Source organism: Talaromyces atroroseus (genome assembly GCF_001907595.1).
Source record: "Talaromyces atroroseus strain IBT 11181 chromosome Unknown scaffold_13, whole genome shotgun sequence".
Taxonomy (NCBI): Eukaryota; Fungi; Ascomycota; class Eurotiomycetes; order Eurotiales; family Trichocomaceae; genus Talaromyces; species Talaromyces atroroseus.
In genome coordinates, this window is record NW_017971445.1 from 386771 (window position 1) to 411099 (window position 24329).

Below are 24329 nucleotides of genomic sequence, written 5' to 3' on the forward strand. Positions count from 1 at the left end.
TATACTTTTAACTAGGCTAATTATTTACTCTAGAAGAAAGCTTTTCCTATTAGATTAATAAAGATATACTTACAGAAAACTTTATTTATAATAATAGCTTAAAAGATTATATTTATAATATTAAAAGTCAGTTTATTGCCTTTAAAGATCTTAATCTAACTATTAACTTTATTAGTATATTAGAAAACTAAATATTAATATATAATATTAATATAATTAAGGTCCTCTTTACTATATCAGACAAAATAAAATTTAGACAACTAATAGTTTTTTATAATATATTATATTGCCCAAAAGTGCTAATTAGTCTTATTTCTATTAATAAGTACAAGGAAAAAAGTCTTTATTAAGATAACTATAATAATATTCTATATCTTTTAAAAAAAGATTTAGAAAGGGTGTAAGTTATAAGAATCTTTAAATATTATAATTAAATTGTTGCTAAATATAATGAATTATTAATAAGCATAATATATATAACTAAGAGGCTAATTCTATACTTAAAATAAGTTACTAAATTAATCACTTCCTATTAATATTAGTATAATCACCTAGAGCACCCTAATAAAGAGGTTTTCACTTATTTTAAAAAGAATGTGTAAGAAGCACATATTTCTAGCAATTTTAATATATCTTTTTATAAATACTATAAGTTAGTAAGAATATTAACCCAAATCTCACAATAATCTTAAAAAACTAAAAGCTTATCTTAAGAGATTATTTACTTTAATCTTATTCCTATTAAAAAGTTATATAATAATATAAAGTATACAATTTATTTCTATTATCTTTATTTATAATATCATAAAATTATCTTCACACAAGATAAAAAGATCTAAAAACTAATTTATGATTTTTTAGAGGGCCTTATAAGAAAAAATTTTAATATTAGATTTGCTTATACTAACAATAAGCAAGTACTAGAAAATAAATATATCTTATTCTATAAAAGAATAGATATTAAGTAAGAATATACTACAAATTATATATATAAGTAAAATAGCTTAATAAAGAGATCTAGAATATTTCTAATTACTTTTATAAGAGTCTTTATATATAGAGTAAATCTTTTATATTTACTCTAGCTAGAAGGACTACAGTATATAGTTTAATTAGTAAATTAATAGCTAAATCAGCAACTTAATTAAAGAATATTTTATAAGATTATTTAGAATTTTTATAATCAGAATAATATTTTATATTTAAAAATACTAAAAATCTTTAGTTATAAAGTATATTAAAAGATTCCTAATATCCTATTGTCGGAAACTTCAGTTGGATTACTGTCGAGTATAGCTAGGATAGCTAGTAACGGGCGAAGTTAATAGGCTTTTAAGGTTAAAAGGTTTCGGTAGACAAAAGAAATAAGAATAAGACTATGAATATCTTGATTAATAGAAGATTATATACTTAAGTTATTATAGTTAATTCAAGATAATAGAAGAAAATTAAATATATAATAAATAAGTATCCTTATATAGCTTTCCTTTATTATAGCTATTATAGTTATTTCCTTATACTGGGCTCTAATGAGTCTAATCATATCTATTATAGTTATATACTGATACTTAGCTCTGATGGCTATAATAATCTTAATCCTGATATATTCTAGCTCTACTAGTAGTATCTTTAGATAATTTTTTGTTCCTACGCGTTAGCGTTTTATATTTATTGGCTATAATGTTCTGATTTTTTGATAATCCTCTTCTCTGAAGGCTGGCATCTCAATAGCTTAATAAATAGCCTGTGTTTCCTGAAGTGTAGGTGATTAATTCTAGCTTCTTAAATATTCCAAATGTGTGATCTTGTGGTTTTATGCTAATTATATCTTTAAAGAAAAATATTTCTAAGAAGAACCTTTTTTTAAGAATTAAGTCCATTAAAGTTGTTTTTATAATTTCTTATTTTTGTTATGCTGACCTTAAAAAGTTATATATAAAATCTAAAATTTTAAAATATTATAGTGAGTGTGTTTATGCGACTAACTATTATTATATAGATATATTGTTCTCTGATCTTGCTTGGAAGAAGCTAATTAAAATATAAGATAAGATTTGCCTTTAATAGAAAGAGGTTTATTTAAAGCTTCTAGAGATAGTAGCTTATTTAGAGTAACTTAAGAAATAAGATAGCCTTTTTTAGAAGTATATAAGCAAATTCATTCAAACTAATATAAAGGATATTGAAGAACTAGAAAGATTAGAAAAAATAGAAAAGAAAATGAAAGTAAAATAAGTAAAAGAATAATAAGAGGCTAAAAAACTTTTTATTATTATATTTACTTTATAAAATAATAATCTTATCCTTAATACTAATTTCAATTCTTCTATCTTTCTTAATCATACTTCTATCTTTATTCCTAAATCTTCTTAGGGTAATTTAAGTACTTAATAGATTTTTATATATCTTCTTTAGGTCTATATCCTTTCTATCTTATAAAGTAGTAGATATATTCTTTTTTTAACTTATATTATAATATTCTTTCAACTTTATATTCCTTATTATCTGCTGCTTTATCTTTATTTATTAAATTAGTTGTTGGTTTTAATAGTAAGATATGAAATATTAAATATATTTATATTTTTACTAGTAGCTAGAGTTTATAATTATTATTAATGAGTTTTTTTTTAATAGTAAACAGCCTAAATTTAATTATATTAAATTTATTGCTTGGTCTTGTGCTTTTAATATTAAAACTTTTTAATTCTGATATTTATTATAAAAGGTAAACTCTCTCCCTCTTTTTGAGTGCTGGTATGTCCTCGCGCTTTTTGTTATAATATTTCTTTATTTTTATTTCTACCTATTTAATATCTTTTGACAGGTTGCTATGTATTAATTGTATATATGTTGCTTGGATGTTTACTTTATTAGATGCTCTTTCTTGGTTGATATTTTTTTAACTTATTCTTGGAATTCTTTTTAGATTGGTGAAATGCAGTACTTGTCCTATTGATACATTTGTTGTATTATTTATTGTAAACTGAGTAATTGGTAGTAACTCTATTTAATTATCTTGATTTTAATCTAAGTAATGTCTTAGATATTGCTTAATTACTTGAATTATTTGTTTAGTCTGGCCATCAGTTTGTTAATGATGTGTGGTTAATAGATTATATTCTATTCCATAATTTTTTATAATTGTCTGCTAAAATTTAGACATAAATAACTTATCTTTATTAGATATGATTTTGCTTGGTAATCTAAATATTATAAATATTTCTTATAACATCAGTATTGCGTATTATTATGTTATTAAATTCTTTGACATTAGCTTTAGGATAATATATTTTGTAAGTTTATCTATAATAATAATAGCTTTAGTGTACATGGTTCTTAAAATAGGATTCTTTAACTTTGGTAAGCCTTATATAAAATTCATTATGATTTTTTGTTATGCTTTTGTTAATGTTTCTAGAATCTGTATTTTTCTATATGATTAGTGGTTAATTAGTTTATTATAATTACAACTATTGCATTTCTTAATATAATCTTTAATTAATTTTCTTATTCTTAGAAAATAATATGTTCGCTGTATCTTTTCTACTATTTAATTAATTTTATGATGTCCTTTGATCAGCAAATTATGGTTTATTTGAATAACTTCTATAATTATTAAAAATGGTATTAATATTGATTTTTTCTAAATAACTAATCTATTCTCAATTACTGCTTTGTTGTTATATAGTACTATCTATAGTATTTTATTATTCTTAATAGCTTCTACTATCTTTTTGTGAAAACCTTTGCTTTTTATTATAATTGTTATTGCTAGTATTGCTTTATTATTATAGTAAATTTCATTTTTATCTTCTACTAGTATATTTGTTTATAATTGTTATATTTTAATTATATAATCTGCTCTTCTATTTAATGTGTCAGTAATAATATTTTCTTTTTTTTTGATATATTCAATTTAAAATTTAAATCTTAATAAGTATTCTAACTATCTAACTTATCTGTTGGTAAGCTCTTTTATTATTATAAAGTATTTTAGATTATGGTGGTTATTTTTTATAACTGTTTTTTTTTTAACTTCTTATAAGTAGTGTCTCTATTGCTTAAATGCTTTAACTATTGTAAGTAGTTTTCTGTTGTGAATATTGTAGTTCCTTTCTGTGGTGGTAAATTGTCTAGAGTAGAAGGTGATAGATCTTAATTTTTTATTATCTCTTGATTATTTTAAAATAATTCCTAATGTATATCCTAATGTATCTGATTGAATTATATTTGGTTTTTCTGGATTATAAAGTATAAGAATTGGTATTTTCTTGATTAATTCCTTAACTTTCTTAAATGCTTGCTATTGTTATTCTGTTTAATTAAAATCTTGATCTTTTTGTAATAATTCTGTGATTAGTTGTATTATTTCTATGTAATTCTTCAAGTATCTTTTAATGTATTCTGTTGTGCCTAGAAACTACTATATTTTATTGATATTTATTAGGATAGGCTAGTTGAGTATTACATCTTTCTTTTCTAGCTGGATTTTTAATCTTTCTAGTATATAAACTATTTCTAAGTAATTGACAGTTATAATATTGAACTTATATTTCTTAATCTTGAGCGTTAATCCTTTATTTATAAATACTATTATAACTAGTTGTACATATTCTTCATATTCTTCTAAGTTTTATAAATATACAATAATATTATCAAAATAGACTATAACAAATTTATTTAAGTATTTCTATAGAACATATATTATATATTATATAAATTGTGCTAGTAAATTCTTTAAGCCCATAGATACAACTACTCATTTAAACAATCTTTTATTTATAAAGAATATTATTTTCCAAATATCATCTTTAGCCATTCATAGGTTGTAATAATCCTATTGAATGTTAAAGACTATTATAATCTTTACTCCCTACAAAAGATCTCTTTTTTATTCTTGATAAAACACCTTATTCATATTATTCACTGTTCCATTATTTAGTGCTCTATAATCAATAATTATTTGTTTAGTTATATCTTTTTTATTATTAAACATCAATCATACTGATACTTTTTCATATCCTAGTCATATATATATTACTTTATAAAACTTATTAATAAACTTATTCTTAAATTCTAATTTGTCTCTCAATTTATAATATTACTTAACTGAGGGTAACATAAATCCTTCTTTTAGTTTAATTCATACTTCAAATTCTTTATTGTATATTAGTAATCATTATTCTTTCTTCACAAATAATTCAATAAACTCATAATATTTTTTAGGCAACTTTGCTAATACTTCTATAAGTTCCTTTTTATATAATTCTTTTGGTTTCAGTTTTATCTTCTATATTTTTTCTATAATTCTCATTTTCTTGATTGTTTGTGCTTGCTAGATTATCCTAATCTCTTTCATTTTATTATTCTTAATCTGTATTTTATTTTTATCACTCAAGTCTCTTTGATTATTTTATGGCTTTTCTATATTTTGTGCTTTATTTTCTTTATTAATATATTTAATATCTTTAGCAAATATTATCTTCTGTTTCTGTTTTTTTGCCTTCTGTACTAATCTTTTAATTTTTAATAGCGTACTGAGGATTTTCTCTAATTTCTTATATAGCTGTGCAATTTCTTTAATACTCTTTTTAATTATTTATGTATTCAGCTTTGTCTTATTAATAATTACTATTCCTTTTGTCTAGTCAATTATTGGATTTTGCATTTATAATTATGCTATTCTAAATATAGCGTTATAATATTCTCTTGATATTAGTGTGATGTTAAATGTAACTGTTGTGGTGTATTGTCCTGATTTTACAATAACATTTGGTGCTTATTTTTTATAGCCTTGACTAATTATTTCTTTACTAATAAAGATGATTATTGCTTATTTGTTGGTCTAAATTGTGAATAATCTTATTTTTTTTCATAAATTCTTCTCCAATATAATTATAGGCTGCTTCTGAATTTAACAAGATTCTTACATCTTTTCCATTGATCTTTGCCAGTATTACTATTATTTAACTGACTGCTTTCTATTTTATAGTTATTGTAATAAGTTCAGTCATAATTATATGCCTTTCTTAATACTTTTATTGATATTTGAAGTATTCTTTAACATTATAATAATACTATTCATACAGTCCTTCTGCTTCGCATTTAATAATTATAATATTATTATGATAGAGATATATGGGTTCTTGATAGACATACTAACATTCTATCCATTTTTATAGATATTCAAGTCTTAATTCTTTAATCACTTCTGGGATTCTTAGAAACCATCCCTTTTATTCTTTCTCTGCAAGGTGTATTTCACATAATAAGTTATAACACATTGTCTAATATACTTCCCAATACAAATTTCCTCCTAGTGCTAGATAATAATAATAAGAGTAATTTCTCACATATTCAATCATTTCATTATAAAAGCATTGTCCTCGCTCATATAATATATATTTATATATATTTATTAAGGGTGCATGCATTCATCTATATCATTAATATATATAATATATCTATTCTTTATAGTGTCTGCATTCTTTAATATAATCTTTCCATTTCTTTTAAGATCTTTTCTAGTAAGTTGCATTTACTAATATATAACTATACTAATTATTTTCTTAAAATTAAATAGCATCATTCCATGCTTCTTTTAATTTTTCTTTAATAGGGTTTTTATCTGATTCTCGGTACAGGTCTTTATAAGTTATTATTATTAGCTTATTATCCTGCAATGTTAATTGAGTATAAAGTAACTCTTCTAATAAAGATTTTACTCAGATATCCTTTATATTAAAATCTTCTATATTAATTTCTTCTAAATCAGTATCTTTACTATATCCTTCTAATAAGTCTTTTATATTTCTAAGATAATGTACAAGAAATATCTGATTAATTAATTCTTCTCTTAAATTATAAGATTAACATCCCTTCCTTATATTAATACTAACTTGTCTTGCTTATTTAATACTCCTTCTAAAACTGAATCTCTTTTATCTTTTATCTTTCTTACTTAGATTACTAAGCATTTCTTTCAATTATTTTAAAGTCTTCTGCTCTTCAGTTTGCTATATCCATTCTATCTAGATTTATTTATAGTTTATTATCCATTCTAATCATTACTCTTCATCTTTAACTGATTATTTTAAATCTTTATTAGAATTAATCTTATCATCAGCTATTCTGTCAGCTTTGCTATTATCAATTAAAACCAGTAGGATTATTATTGTGATTTACTCTTTTAAACCCAAAGTGACCAGTTTCTAGTTCTTTCTTAACTTTTAGTATTGATTTGCAAAATAATCTAGTTTTTTATAATTAAAACAAGCTTTATTCTTTTTTAGTTTGTCTTTTTCTTCTTTAAACAAGATTATATTTAATTGTATTATTGTATCTTTATCCTTATCTTTAGTTTATTTTTAATAAATATTTGCTTTGTTCCTTCTAAATTCTTCTTTTTCCATTTATTAGATATAGATGGTTAAATCAATCTAGAATGCTGCTTCTATCATTGCTTAAAATATTTTAGGTTGTAGCATCATCATTAAGATTTAGTCTTTAATATTGTCTTTTAGTCCTTTATAAAACTAATCTCTAAATTCTTAGTTGTTCTATGATAATCTTTCTAATATCTGTAAGAATTTTGAAATATATTCTCTAACTAAGGTCTATTATTTAATATATTATATCTTATTAATAGCTTCGATTTTCTTATTAATAGTTCCTTATAGCTAATTAAGTTTTTCTTCATAATACTAATAACTAAAAAACATTGTAATTATCTCAGGATTTCTTTATTTTTTATTGCCATTTATACTATACTAGTTAATAATATATAGAGCAAATCACTTCATAGCTTCTTTATTAAGAAAGCTTAATACTGCTAGTACTTTGTTAGACTTACTTATAATTTATTCACTATTATGCATAAAATAGAGTTATATCTGAGCAAAATATATCTTAAGGATTCTATATTCTCTCTTAAATAAAGTTACTATTCTAATCTTAACTTCTTAAGATATATAACTTAGTCTTTCTTTATTATTAACCACTGCTTATTCTAGTTCCTTAATATATTGTAATAACACTGCTATATCCCTATTATTAGTAGTCATAATATTCCTACTACTAATGTTAGTAATTCGCAAGTTAGGACTTAGAGTTGCTAAAACTAGGGTTTAAGATATTATTATTACTTATTCTTAAGACTTTTCTTTTAACTAAGAGTCTTGAATTATTAAAAACTTCAGTTAGATTATTATTAAGTATAGCTAGGATAGCTATTAATGAATAAAGTTAATAGGCTTTTAAAATTAAAAGATCTTAGTAGACAAAAGAAATAAGAATAAGACTATAAATATTCTAATTAATTGTAAGGCGGAATCCTGGATGGAGTTAGGAATAGCTTCAAAGTACAGCGGGCACATAACCTCACCCGGCTTCCCGCCACTAATTGGACTAGCAGCTTAGCACATACTGCCTTATAATAACAGATGGCCTTAGGCCTTCATAAAGCAGCGATTAGCTGCTGAGCATATATATATATATATTCTATATTCAAATTTATTCCTAGGCTAAAGTTAAATCCTAGCTACATTCTTGCAACCCCTATTATAGTCTAATTACTCACTTCACAAGGGCCTAGCAATTATTATCCAAAATAACTCTAAAATATGTCTCTCTATATACCCAGGAATAAGCTTCTAAAAATCTATTATCTTTAATTAAATATCTTTCAGATGTTAAAGAGATCCTAATAAAGAAAAAAGAAGTGAGAGTTATAGAGTTAAAATTAGATAATAAAGAGGAAGATAAGGCTAATATATTTTTAATAATAGCTAATAAGGTAAATATTAAGATTATAACTACAGAACTAATAATTATAGAAACTTAAAATAAAATCCTAGCATCTATAGTTTTATTAAAATTATTAATAGAATATTTAGAGAAAGATCTTCTAGTAATAATAATAAATAAACTTATTAAGTTTAAAGCTAGAGTGGCTAAAACTATAAAGATATAATACTAAAAGATTATAATATAAATTATACTTTAAAAGTTTAAAAAGCTAGAGTAATAGCTATTATATTTACTATTAATAAACTTACTAATATAGGGCTTCGATGTGCAGAAAGATTTAAATTATTTTAATCTAGAGAAAAAAAAAAGAGAGTAAGGGATAATTAATATTAAAATAATAACTAAGGAAAAGCTATTAAATTAAAAAAGACTATAAGCATTTATAGAAATTATTCTCTTAAAATAGCTAAAGCTGGTACTCAAAAAAAAGTATAATAATATTAACATAAAGGAACTAGAATCCTTTAAGCTCTAATTAAATACCATTTTATAAAGTATAATTATTATTATAACTTTAAAGGTACTAACTAACAGAAAATACTGACCATGATTGAAGGGCTAAGCTAGAAAGTATTCAACTAATAGAGTACATTTACAAAGGATAAGATAAAGATTAACTATATAATATAGAGAGACTTTGAATTCTTTCTAGCAGGTGTTATATATGCCTTAGAACTATTATATTAGAATATAAATAAGCAATATTAATGGGCATAGTAACAAAAAGGCTAAACCATATCTGAATTTAATGTCTATATTTAGGGGTTAGAATACCTCTTGGAACAAATATATACAAATGAGAATTAGAAATATTATCTTGAAGATTGAATTATGGAGTTTATATACATTAAGGCTATATAATAAGATAATGAATCTGAGGAGTATAATAACTATATAATATACTTTTAAAAGATAAAAGATTTTATACTAGAATAAAAGGAGGAACTCTAAGCTGCTTAGAAATAGGCTACAGAGCTAAATTTAGATTTAAAAAATAAGGCTTTAGATTAAAACTTGGACTGAAGTAATAAATCTAATTAAAGGGATAATTACTGTGGCAGTCATTATTCCTAGAAGAAGTTTAAAATTAAAGGTTCCAGGGATAGATTAAAGGCTTAGGAGTTACTAATATACACCTACTATAGTAAAAAAGGGCATATAAAGGAGAACTATTACTTCAAGGATCCTAGTAAGAGACTTAAAAGAGATTTAAAATAACTTTCTAATAAGATCTAGTACACTACTATAGTATTAGAACTGCACATTATACAATCAAATCAAGGATTATGTGTTAGTATATATATCTATATATAAATTCTAAAAAGCTATATAAGAGTGCTTATCTTAATTAATAGAGCTACTAAAAGTAACTTCATAAACTAAGAATAAACATAAAAAAATACATATTTCTTAATAGATCCAGCTATAGCCATAAAGATAATTAATAAACATTTAATACTAATATATAGGAAGACTTTACTGAATATTATTGCTCCTAATTTAAAAGATAAACTAGAAAGCACCTAGCAGATCTATAATATCATTAATACAAAAAGGTATAATATTATACTTAAATTATTATAGCACTTGGCCGTAAATCCTAATATCCACTATATTATAAGATAATGATATTACTGCTAGTCTATTAAATAAAAAATTAAACTTATACTCTACTATATAAGTCATAGGGCCATACAGTAGTAGGACCCTATGAAAAATAAGAGTAACATATCTATAAAGTATATGCCAAAACCACATATAGAGCAGATCATAGTCTAAGAACTCTACTAAGCTATAAAAGATAAAAAGACCACTTACATTATAGACCTAAGAAAAGTCATAATGAAAAAAGCTAACCTAGATAAGAAGAAGATTAAGAATCTTCTATAACTAGCAACTATCAATATTTTAAAACTACCAGCATACTTAGAATTATATTTTAATATTTTCTTAAAAAAATAGATAGCAGTACTACCTAAATATATAGTCTATAATTATATTATTAATTTAGAGCCTAACAAAGAGCTACTATACTATTTAATTTATTAATTAAGTCTAAAAGAATAAAAAGTACTTTAAAAGTATCTAGTAGAGAATTTAGTTAAGAGCTAGATTCATAAGTTAAAGAGTTCTACTAAAACACCTATCTTATTTATATCTAAGAAGGATAGTAGCCTATAGTTATATATTAACTACTAGAGGGTAAATACTATTATAGTTAAGAACTAATATCTCTTACTATTAATTAAAAAGATTCTAAGTTAGTTTTCTAAAGTATTAATATTTACACAACTAGATCTCTAAGATGCATATCATCACATCTAAATCAAAAAAAGAGATAAGTAGAAAACTACTTTTCATACTTAATATAAATATTATAAATATACTATTATGCTATTTAGACTGGTAAATGCCCTAGTAATCTTTTAATTATATATAAACTAAGCACTAAGTAATTTTCTAAATATAAGCTATATAGCATATCTAGATAATATTATTATATATTTAAAGGATAAAGCCACCCACAAAAAGAATATTTATAAGATATTAGACTACTTATAGCAGTACAAGTTATATATCAAGCTATTAAAATATGCTTTTAAAGTTAATAAAGTATATTTCCTAGATTTTATAGTTAGAATAAAAGGCATTTAAATGAAACTTAAATATATTACTATTATTTAAAAATAACCTAAACCTAAGAATGTATAGGATATAGTCTAATTCTTAGACTTTGCCAACTTTTATTATAGGGTTATCAAGAGATACTCTACAATTATTACACTATTATTAAATATGACTAAGGATTATAAATAAATATAAAAAGGGTTAAAAGTAGAATGAGAAGCTAATATAAAGTTTATTTTTACTAAAGAGGCATGAAACACCTTTAAAACCCTTAAAAAGCACTTCATATAAGTATTTATACTTAAGCATTTCAAACTAGAAATCCCACTTAGAGTGGAAACTAATACATTGAATTTTATTATAATAGTAATCCTAAGTCAGTTAAAAGTTAATAAATTGTAATATCTAATAGCATTTTATTTTTAAAAAATAATCCTGGCTAAACTTAATTATAAAATATATAATAAAGAGCTATTAACCATCATCAAAGCCTTTAAATACTAAAGATACTATCTAGAAGATAGTAATAAGTCTATAACCATCCTTTTAGATTATAATAACCTTTAATATTTTATAACTATAAAGAAACTAAATTAAAGGTAGGCTTAATAGATTAAGAAGCTTGCAGCGTTTAATTTTAATATTAAGCATTAGCTAGAGCATAGAAATCTTATAGATATACCAAGTTGAAGACTAGATTATATTAAAGTTAAAGGTGACTAATAGACCTTACTGTTAATGCTAAAGGAAAAACTGAACCAAGAACTTTATTTAATAAAAATAGAACCCTTTAAATATAAATATAATTTTGATAATATGGAACTTATATATCTAAAAAAGGCAATAGAGACTCTTTAAGTTGATAATAATTTAAACTCTAGATATCAAAACGCATCTAGTAGTTAAAAAGAAATAGTTGCTAGTATTACAAGAGATCTAGAACTCTTAGTATTAAGGTTTAAAGTAATAGCAGCTATTATGACTAAGATAGCTTATTTGGACATGCCTAAAGAGCTTACTACTATTATTTATTATTATTAGTAAGTAGACATACAAGCCAGGAATATATGAAAATAGATAGCAGATCTAAATTTAAAGGTAGATCATTTCTATTAATACATCAAAGCTGATAATCTACTTAGATTTAAAGGCGCAGTATATATGCTATATAATTACGCACTCAGGCAAGAAATCCTGCGAGTCAATTATAATAACCTATAAAAAGGTTATTTCAGCATCGAAAAGACATATGAAATAATATCATTAAAATATTTCTAGTGAGGGCTTTATGACGCGGTTCGATACTATTATTTAACATGTATAAAATGCCAATATAATTATATGCCATGGCATAAAGAATACAGGCTGATAAAACCATTACTAAAATCTATAAAATCTTAGGAGTTAGTCATCTTAGATTTCATAGTGGAGCTTCTACCTTTGAATTAGAGAGGAAAAATATATAATATTATTATAGTTATTATAGAACCATTGATAAAATATATTATATATAAACCTATATCTATCACTATATTAGTAAAAGAACTAGCAGAGATTATATATAAATTAATAGTCAAGTATTTTACTATACCTAAAAATATCATGAGTGATTAAATAATAATATTCATGGCTATATTCTAGAAAACGCTCTGTTAGCACCTTAGTATAAAAAAGAGAATTAGTATAACTTATTACCCTCAAACTAATGGTTAAATAGAATGATAGAATCAGATATTAGAATATTACCTTCAGTTATATATCAATTCGTTATAAGATGACTGGGCATAGTGGTTAGCACTAGCTTAATATATATATAATAATAGTGTGTATAGCACCATTAGGATATCACCTACTAAAGCACTAATAGGCTTTCAGGGAGATATTTATGTCAATGTTAATCAGGACCCCCTAGGTATAGATTCTAATAAGGAAACCTTAGAGATAAAAAAGAATTAAATACTAGCAACTAAATAGGTAACCTAATTATAAGTTAAACATGAAGAACTTTGAAAGCTATTAGAGGAAGTATTAGAGAATTAGTTTAAATATTTTAATAAGAAATGCATAGCAATATAGTTTTAAATTAGCAATAGGATGATGTTATAAACTATAAATATCTACCTCCTGGGCAGAAAGAAATTGAAGTTTAATTTTAAGTTTATTGGACCCTTCCAAGTACTGGACACATAAGGAATGAATATATATAAGCTAAAAATGCCCTCATAATACCAATAGTTGTATTTGGTATTCTATATCTTATTACTAGAACCATTCAAGGACATAGCTAGAAACAAAACCTTACTTAATGATCTTATTATAAATAATATTAGAGAATACAAGATTAAAGAAATTCGTATAAAAAAAGGCTCTAAAAAGAATAAAATATACCTTATTAAGTGGGTAGATTATCTTAAAGAAGATTGCACATGAGAATCTGAAAAGAATATCAGTGATTATGTTATATTCAAAACCTACCTTTAAAATCACAAGACTATTTATAATTTAAAGTGAAAAAAGAAGAGATAAAGAAAAGCTTAATTTATAGTAGCTAAGAATAAATATAGGACCTATTTTATACTATAAACTATTAGTAAGAGTTATCAGTTATAGGATTTAAAGAAAACTTATACTATATAATTAATAAAAGCTTAGCTAATTAATTGCAAAAGTTAAGAAAATAGATTATAAGATTAAAAACCTAAAGGCCTAGATATAAATATCTATCTATAAATAAACTTAATAAGGGGAAGTAAAAAAGATCTTCTTTTTCTATCAAAGTTAACAGGGTTATTAATTAAATATATCAACTAGGAATGAGAACAGTAAGAATAAAGCTTCTCTAATAAAGTAGTATAAATTATTATAATTAAATACTTTTTAAGCAGATTAAGCTAAGTTAAAACTATATTTTTATTATTAGTTTTAATACTGGAGTCTATCTCAATAATATATTTTCTAAATATATAGTTTAAAGCTTTAAGTGCTTTATCTAATATATAATATTAATTACTAAAGTTCCCTACCACTAAATCCTAATAAAACTTATTAATTAAAGCCTTTAGATAGTCTAATAGGGACTTAGAATACTATAAACTATTAATATTAGTTATAAAATAAAAAATATTTAATAATATAAATGCTTGAACTAAAGTTATAAATATATATTTATAAAAATATACTTATACTTAAGCATTTAATAATATATATATAACTAAATTATAATATTATAATAAGCATATTACTGTTTAATATAATTATAAGGATTTAAAATAGCCCAGAATTAAAAGTAGACTAAATATAAAAGCTTATATAAAGACTTAACTATATATTCTTATACTCTATTAGTATTAAAATCCTACATATAGAATATTATTATTTATCTTATTCTTTAGAGATATAAGGGGCTAGGAGTTATTAGACACAGTATCAGAAGTAGAGATTATACTAAGAGATTTAATTAAAGAATCCTTAGGAGTATATAGAGATTTAGATTATTTATTTATCTACATTAATATTTACTTAATTTTATGATTTATCTTATATAGCTAATTTATCTACATAAACAATATTTTTATAAGATACTCTAAATATAAGAACAAATCAGGATTGATGACAGCAAATTACTATTATATTAATATTTTCTTAAATATTAAAATACTACTCTCAAAGAGAAGAATAGCTAGAGTAGATTTAAATTATTAGAATTAAATACTTCAAATTGACTGCCACACTTAATTATAAGATAGTTAAAACTATCTTACTATTACCCCAAGCATTAAATTAATATAGAAAAAGTAAGAAATTAATAATATAGGATATACTAAATCCATATTTAATAAAATTTTAATAAAAAAGTATAGTATTAAAATAATATTTATCATCAAGAAAAAAGATGAGGCTAAAGAAGAGAAAAGAAAAAAAAAGAAAATTAGAATAAGAAAGATAAGGATTTATATATACTTACTACTAGCATTAATCTTAATTACTTTTTATGTATTTAATCCTCTATCTGATACTTATTATTTACCTTTAATTTCTCTATTAAAAATAATAATTTTATTACAAAACTTAAACTATTAATTCTATATATTAAATCCTATAAGCCTGCAAAGTTTTAGGCTCAGGGACATACTCTTATAAAGAGAGGGATAGCTATAAGATAGAATCTTAGATAGAGTTGGGAATAACTTCAAAGTATAATGGGTATATAACCTTGCCCAGCTTCCCGCCGTTAATTAGACTAGCAGCTTGGCACACACCACCTTATAATAGCAGGTGGCCTCAGGCCTTCATGAAGCAGCGATTAGCTGCTGAGCATATGTGTATATACGTTCTATATTCGAATCTATTCCTAGGCCGAAGCCGAATCCCAGCTACGTTCTTGCAACCCCCGTCACATTAATAAAAGATCATATACTTAAGTTATCACAGTTAATTTAAGATAATAGAAGAAAACTAAATATATAGTAAATAAATATCCTTATATAACTTTCCTCTATTATAGCCATTATAGCTATTTCCTTACACTAGGCTCTGACAAGTCTGATTATATCCATCATAGCTATATACTAACACCTGGCTCTAATGACTATAATAGCTCTAATCCTAATATGTCCTAGCTCCACTAGTGGTATCTTCGGATAATCCTTTGTTCCCACGCGTTAGCGTTCCGTATTCATTGGCTGTGACGTTCTGATTCTCTGACACCTATACCTCTAAAAGATGATAGAATATACAAAGATAGAATATTTTATAGAAATTAAATCTTTTAATATTTTTTAAATTTAGATGCTAGATTAATAGACTATTAATAGAACTTATAATATTATATTTAATAAAAATATATTTTTTAATCTATTCTAACCAATCTGATAATATAATTTATAAGAATTTATTAAGTTTAAAGAAGTATTTAATATTATTTTAAATTTAAAGAATAATCTAGTAGAAGAATTAGAATTAGATAAGAAAATTACTAAGGAACTAGAAAATATATAAAAATCTATTAAGTAGGCCATTTTAAAAATATAAAAAAAGGCCTTTAAGAAATTACATTCAATACACCTTTTAATACTATTGATATTTAATTTTAGACATAAATAACCCTTAAATTCACTACTAAATCAATCTACTCAAAATAAAGAATCTCTAATATCTATATATAATTAAGGAAATACTCACTTGCTTACTTTAGAATCCCTATCTCCTATAGAAGAGACTATTAATATATTATATAACTATAATACTAAGACCAATATATAACTCTAAGCTAAAGCTTAATTATATAATAATTATAAATATATACTTAGATATAATAAAATTTCTGCTACACTTAACACTTCTAATATTATAGAAGGCAAGAGAAATTGTAAACTAAAGACTAAGCTAAATATAAGATCTTATTTTATTGCTTTTAATATTATATTAGATACTTAGAAAAAACTAAAAAATAATTCTTTATATCTACATCAAAATAAGCTTCTTAAGATTCTAAATTATTAGAAAGATCTTTTCAAACTACCTCAAACCTATTATAAAAGATTTATAAAGGCTATAAGAAAGAAATATTATACTTTATTAAAAAAAGAAACATTTAAAGAGATAAAAAAATCAGATATTAATCTAAATTTTAAATATATTAAGATTTTACCCTTATATTAAGTATTTACTTATAAACTAGACAATAATAATTATTTAATATATTATAAGGCACATCTCTACATTAGAGATAATATATAGCTTAACTAAAATAATATTTATACTATTATAATAAGTACAAAAATAATCTATTATCTACTATATCTTATAATTATTTTTAGATATAAAATAAGCTAGTATAATATAATTAATACCTTCCTAAATACTCTAATTAATAAAAAACGCTTCTTTATATACTTTTCTAAAGACATTAAAAGAAAAAATAAATATATACTAAAGCTACTAAGAATATTTTATAATCTTAAATAATCCTCTTAACTATAATAAAAAAAACTAACAAAAATATTCTAAGAATTTAATATAAGATAATGCTCAGATAAGATATATCTCTACTTAAATAAATATCTTATTATCTTCTTCTTTATTAATAATATTATAATACTCTATAAATTAAGAAATAAATATTATTACACTTTATTCTAAAAAAAGATTATAAATAAATATAAAGTTAAAACATTTAAAGATATTAAATAATTCTTAAGTATAAGAATTATTCAGAATAAAAATATAAGAACTATTTATCTATACTAGAATTTCTATATTAAAAAAATTATAAAACACTATAATCTACCTATTAATAAATTACCTATAACACTAATAACTACTATTAAATTAATATCTTATAAAAGTAAAGTAATGTCTTCTTAAATTATACTTTACTAAGAAAAAACAGGATCTATATTATATACAGTAATTATAATAAAATCTAACATTATTTATATAACTTCTTATTTAAGCACATTTATATAAAATCTAATATTAATTCATATAAAGGCTATTAATTATATACTTCTATATCTTTATTGCATAAAATTTTATATAATATACTTTATAAGATTATTTAAAACCAATCTAATTCATATAATAAGTAATATAGCATTTACTAATTATCTAGATTAATATAATATTAAGATCTTTCTTTTTAAGCTATTCAAAGATCTAATTAATTAGATTTTAAAGAAATAAAGAATTATTATTATATTTACTATTAAGGCTAAGCTTCTTACCTTATCTAATATAAGAAAACAACTCCTTTAATAAGAATAATTTTTTAAAGCTATTAAATTCAATATTAAATAAAGTCCTCTTACTATTAAATACAATAATTATTAAATAATATATTTAATGATTAAAAATAAAATAATTTAAACACGCTTTCATTATATTAATATTTATAATTACTAACTACGTGAAAAAGTGCAAGATTAATAGATTAATATATATTAGATTAATACTAATAATATAACTACTAATAACCTTATTAAATCTCTCTTAATTAAGAAGTATAAAGCCTTTATTAAGTACTTAGAATTAATTAATATAAATTATTATATTAAATTTTAGCTTAATTAAAAACCTTATTAGCACTAATAAGATGTCTAATATAAGGAATCTTTATTAGATCTAGGAAGATAGCTTATTCAATAAAATAACTAGCTAGTATAACTTTCTATATCTTTTCTTCTCTTTTTATTAGTTCTTAATTTAATTTTTAAATTTATTACTTTTTTTATTGCTTCTTAATACTATATTTCTATACAGATTATTAGATATTACTTTTTTCTTTTGTTTTATTCTTTCCTATTTTAGATTATACATTAGAGAGATATAACAGCAGATTATAACCATTATTCTAAATACAGCATATAATCCACAACCAACACCATATTTCACAGAGATACACCTAATTAGCCAGAATAGGCATTAGATACATGTCTTAGTTGACCCCTATTCTAATCATAAATATGGCCTCAAGTAACCCCTGAATATTCTCTTTAGTTAGATATGCAGATTATATAGTATTCTCAATACTAGCTAATACAGCGTTCCGAATCCGTTGTTAACAAGACTTTGCGCAAGAAGCTTCCCCAATCATATAATAGATACTAGAAACATCCTTATATATACATGACTGACTTATTCGCACACTATTTGCCCGATGAACTAAGATGTGATCAAGTCTGCAGTAATGAGTTGAGACCGATGTGCTCAGGGTATCTTATTAGGATTCTGGCACCTGCAACGGGTCATATGCAGGAGTTGTTTGAAGTAGAATGCTCGCTTACTCTGCTTTATTCGCCCAACATTTCCTGGAGATATTGTCCAGGTGGTAAAGGACAAACAAAGAATATCAATGTAAATATGATGAATATGTCTTTGCTGAGCCGGTGGACGTCCTTTGCAGTGTTCTAGGCTGTTGCCATGGGAGTAATTCATTGTTCCTTGCGCTATTTCTTTAGTCATGTGACTCTACTCAGCATTCATCCCTCCCAGTGCCTTTTCCTTATTTTTCCAACTCCATGGAACTCCTCTATAAACCACCACACACAAGTCCCGGTCATCTCTTTGGAAACTACTCTCTGTCAATGAGCATCTCGCTCTTCACAATCGTCGTTAATGGTGATACAAAGCCACGCTGAACGAGGCATGGATTCACAAGAACACCCTGTTGGCTCTGCAATGTTGAAACACGGAAGATTAGTCTTGAGGTTATTGATCAAACTTCCTTTGTTCCCCCAGTCAAAGCTTCAAGAGTTGAAGATGAACTCATTATTGAGACCCGCCTTTTGCTCTTTGAGTATGGTGCGCTCATGAATAAGTCCATTGCGCTGAAGATAGAGTTCATCGAAACGAGTCGCTTCGGCAGGGGTGAGATTGGGAGGCTTGGGGATGATAGCGGGCTTAGAGGAGTAACAAGACCAAGGGAGCGAGCAACACGCTATTATCCAACCATTCAAATTAGCTTCACGATATAGACAGTAACAAAGATCATTGTGCGTAACATACCAACTTGAACTCTGGATCATGAGCCTCATTGACTTGCTCAAGAAACTTCTTGACGCGAGTTTCTATAGAAGAGGCGGTGTGATCAACCATGGTTGCCAAAGAGAAACATGGTTATGTTAGTTTTGCTGAACTGAAGTGAAGCAGGCAGACTGAATACACATACCTTCCTATGTGTCGAATAGATTTTGACATAAGTTCGAGTGCAGGCAATAATTAGAAAGGAGTTTCGATCTAAGCAACATAGTCAGCCTTAGCAAGGAAGACACAAGCATCGATGGAAGACATGAGAACCTTACATTTTTCAACATTGCGGTGCCAACGTGGTGTCCTTCTGATTCCATGCCTCGTTTGGTGTGGCTTTGTAACACTATTCACGACGACTGGTTATGGTCGGCTCATCCCAACTTCTGAAGATATCAAATAATTCTACTTATCTATCTGCTCATCAAGGGATCCCTTCTTGATGGCTTACCGGTCAATATTCCGTTGTTAGAAGTCTCGGTCCTGATGAAGCATGTGCGACGTTTAGCTAAGTAGTTAGAAGCACACTAGGTTAGATAACAGCAGAACTATCGTCTGCCAAAGTCTCATCTTCGGATCTTGTAGTCTTTAGGGATGTTTGATTTCGGTTTGGATCCTGAAATTAAACGAACAATTTGTTCGTCCAATTTATCCCTTTGAGGCGAGATAATTGGTTAACCTTAAACCAAGTGGGAAAAAGGGAGAGTAATCATATTAAGTCATTCGTTGACTCAGCTTTTGTGTGTGTGTGTGTGTGTGTGTATTGGTAGGAGCTCGATGAGAAAAGCCTTTGCGATACGTGTCTGTTTTTGGATCATAGGCGCTGAGGACAATTGGAGTATGCTTGAGGCACCGCGGGAATGAAGTCATGAAACTATAGAAAAAGGCCTCCGGCAATCAGGAAAAGCGAATTAGCATGGTCTAATAAAATCTAGCGGCCAATTAGATACTCCTACCCAGCAAGAAGCCATTTTCATCCACGGTATCTCGACAAACCTATCCCATCTGGTCCTCAAGGGTTACCATTCATTTTGCTTCTAAAAGCTTCCTATCAAATACTCACTGCAAACCGCATAGCTTGAAAGTGAACTAATATCACTAAGATGTTGCCACCTGTGCCAAGACTTTGCTGTTGAAGGGTTCGATACTCTCGGATATGCTGGCCGGTTGTCGGTATTCGGAGCATCCTGACGCTGGTGAGGACATCGACAAAGTTGACGAAGCCCCTGGGCACTGGTGGCGTTATGAGCGGAGCTGAAGCTGGTGATATCCGCGAAAAATTGGGGATGGGGCCTTGTTCCGCCTACAGCAGCTAGTTTCAGCTGTGTAGCCGTAGCAACAAGAGCCCAGCTGAAGGTGCAGAGCATCAGTTATGAAAGTCTTGGCCTGGTCAATGCGGAACTATCCAACGTAATAGTAGGCAGTAGCTTTTGTGCTGCTGGGCGGCTGATGGCCTCGCGGAATTTGTGCGTACGTGAAACATCCGAGTTCATTTCAACTAGTTCTACTGTAAGCAGCTTATTCTAGTACGATGAATCAAAGTTGGAGAGAATTGCGCTTGGCCACAGCATGGCGCTGAAGAATTGCTAATTCACTGGGCAGTGGAGGCGAAGCTGGTCAACATTTGAAATTGCTGGTTAATAGACCTGGCTATGTCTTTTCGGATCTCGAACATAAGCTGTACGGAGCACAAGTTACGAAAAAGCTACATCCGTGTGCACAGACGGCGTGGAGACGCCGGATCGTAGGGGCTAGATTGTACAACGTACATACTTTTCATATAATGATCTTCATAGAGTATAATGACAGTAATTTCTGTTTTTTCCCGGACCGGGCAATCCGGAAAGGACGATCTAAAATATCGCCACACGTCAAGTCTGTGTTCAGAAGAGAACGACAGTCAAAGAACGGAGGTAAAATTAAAGCGCGCTGGGCCGAGACACGAATCTTACTCTCGATCATCAGTATGGAGTACTCCGTTTACATATTCCGTATACCTTGGAGCTAGGCGATTTGCCCGGGCGACAGAGATACGAGGTGTTAGGCAACCGTCAAAGCTGACTACGTGCGTATTGCCTTTTCTGGAACACATCAAGCATAATAGGGTGGAGTTTATGAATGGCTTAGATTTATGCTGTTAGAGACGATGAATAAAATATTTATTAGAACGCAATGCCCTAGCAACTTGGCAGGCTCCATATTGAAGCTATCTAAGTGGGAAATTTGGGCCCATAGTGAATTCATATCGAGACTCTCCCTTGTGATCAGCCCGTGGTAAGAAGACATGCACTTTGTTTACTTTTCTGCTTTGTTGTGAGTATCATTTCTAGATGTAGTTCATTAGGGCTTAGGGCACGGAGGACACACGTCTTTGTAATCCCACACTCAACAGAAACGTACGTATTTTTCAACAAATACCTTAGCTAGAGATATTAATAAAACTAGACTAGTTACTTCACAAGAAAAGGAAAGCAAAGAAGAGGGGTCTCTTTGGCGTGCGGGTGACTCTTTGGTGCGTAGTGGCTACAACCCCATTGTGTGTACAGTACCTAGGTATGTTCGAGAGTCGTTAACCGTTCCTTGTACAAAGGAACCCAAGGGAATCCAAAGGAATCCATGTTCATACCCATGCTCATACCCACTGTTCGCGACGGCTTTACTGTAAGGTACGGGTCTAGCTCGGGTGAACGTGCGTCGTGTTATCGGGTCGATCCCTTTATGCATGCAGGATTCGTATTGGCTCATAAATTTTGAGGGCAACACATTTTTGAACCCATTCAATCTTCTCTATTACTAGTTGCTAGCTACTAAATACAAGCTTAAACTTAATACAATCAAGTTATTTAGTTTATCAAAACCTACCTACTATACAAATAGAAGTCTAGATTTCTCTTCAAGGCATTCTTAGTAGATCAAGTATGGCGCACTATTGTGAACACGCCACAAGCTAAAATAGTATTTCTAGTTTAGAAATCTAAAACAAGCTAACTATGAGTGAAATGTGATGTATCTGATATTCTAATTGTTGGTAATATGGCTAATTGCTACTATGTGTATGGTATTTCCGCCTATAACGAGTTGGTTGTTAAGGACTGGACCGGGATTTCGAAGAACTCTAAGCGAGATGCTAAGGATTCTCTCATATTTGTGGAGACTCGATATGTTGCCTAAATATTGCTGAATCTAACTAGTCCAGCTTCAATCACCCCCCGGCGACGTTGACGTATCTAGGTATAAAAGGGGGTTGAAGTGCCTTCGGAGGGAAGATATTTCTTCTCTAGATTATCTCAGTCAAACTTCTACGAGGTATAGTTAAGATTTTTGGATGTTTTTATTTTTCTTTCTTTTTCTTTTTATTTTATTTACCAACTTGTTGTATGCTTCCATTTCCTTCCAAAACTCTTTTTTCTTGTTTCTTTAGAAGACTGATACCGCCATTGATGATAGTCAACTAACGTCGTCAGACCGCAGGCCCCAAGTTTCAAAAGACAAACACACTTTTCACTTCGACATGCCGGCCATCAGCCACAATCATCTAGAGTCCGACTATTGCTATGCATGCGATATCACCGATGTTCAGCTACTGTTCATACAGGCCCAGACAGACAAGATCCAAGATAAATCCAAAGCACGGGTTTTGAGAGATATCAGGACATTTGCGCAAGACAAAGGGGTACAGGAGCTCGATTATTATTTCTTCTGTGCTAGGTTTTTGAAAGATTGTGAGAAATTGCTGGGAGCGGAGAATGTTGTGCCCTGCTGGGACACCTTCAAAGTCTCAAAACAATGCAAAGACCTTGGTGAGTATACCATGAACACTACTATAACGTCGATATTGGATGTTCCAATCAGGTAGAGACTTGGAGGCATAGTCTATTGGATATGGTGCTAATGATGTCGGATCACAGTGGCAAGCAATTTCGACCCTTCAACGCCAAAAGAGGACTCGGAAGAAGAACAGGGTTTCGTGCGGCGAGTGTTCAGAAGTATCGGCCTATATTAAGTCCGGCTTACTTTGTTCAGTTGGATTGAGATGGGTTTGTCTATGGCGGAGATAATTAGGTTGTTGATTCACTGGTGCGAATTTTTTGCGATTCAAAATTTTGGGGATAGAAAAAAGAACAAAGTGTTTTAGTTTGTCGTCGTGTTCTTTGAAGAGTTCTTTTTAAAAAACGATGTTATTTTATAGTTAGGGTTACTGTTCAGAGGATCGACCAATGGCAGCCCATCATAAAAATTACCGAGAAAGGAAAGTCTTCCAAACTCAAATATGACCCAATCAGCTAATCACTCAACGCCTTTAACTTTTTCGTCTGTAACCCGTTAGAGATCAAAGGACGATATTGTTTAATGCTTTGGATTGATGG

General features: G+C 27.1%; 2 protein-coding genes across 2 annotated transcripts, besides 7 other annotated features; one reads left to right on the forward strand and one right to left on the reverse strand.

The window, feature by feature from the left end:
* Positions 1-1260: part of a repeat region (Identified by RepeatMasker using a combination of RepBase library and repeat library created with RepeatScout) that runs on past the window's edge.
* Positions 931-8319: a repeat region (Identified by RepeatMasker using a combination of RepBase library and repeat library created with RepeatScout).
* Positions 8316-15834: a repeat region (Identified by RepeatMasker using a combination of RepBase library and repeat library created with RepeatScout).
* Positions 15834-16459: a repeat region (Identified by RepeatMasker using a combination of RepBase library and repeat library created with RepeatScout).
* Positions 16144-18131: a repeat region (Identified by RepeatMasker using a combination of RepBase library and repeat library created with RepeatScout).
* Positions 18126-18997: a repeat region (Identified by RepeatMasker using a combination of RepBase library and repeat library created with RepeatScout).
* Positions 18998-19682: 685 nt separating this feature from the next.
* UA08_08182 (hypothetical protein) lies at positions 19683-20031 on the reverse strand (the record flags this gene model as incomplete). Its single annotated transcript, XM_020263077.1, has 2 exons — positions 19683-19835; positions 19942-20031. The coding sequence occupies 2 exons, from the start codon at positions 20029-20031 to the stop codon at positions 19683-19685; spliced, it is 243 nt and encodes an 80-aa protein (XP_020116551.1).
* Positions 20032-20382: 351 nt separating this feature from the next.
* Positions 20383-20428: a repeat region (Identified by RepeatMasker using a combination of RepBase library and repeat library created with RepeatScout).
* A 3045-nt stretch (positions 20429-23473) lies between these two features.
* Positions 23474-23965, forward strand: UA08_08183 (hypothetical protein; the record flags this gene model as incomplete). Its single annotated transcript, XM_020263078.1, has 2 exons — positions 23474-23762; positions 23871-23965. 2 exons carry the CDS (start codon positions 23474-23476, stop codon positions 23963-23965), a joined length of 384 nt encoding a protein of 127 aa, XP_020116554.1.
* Positions 23966-24329: the final 364 nt, after the last annotated feature.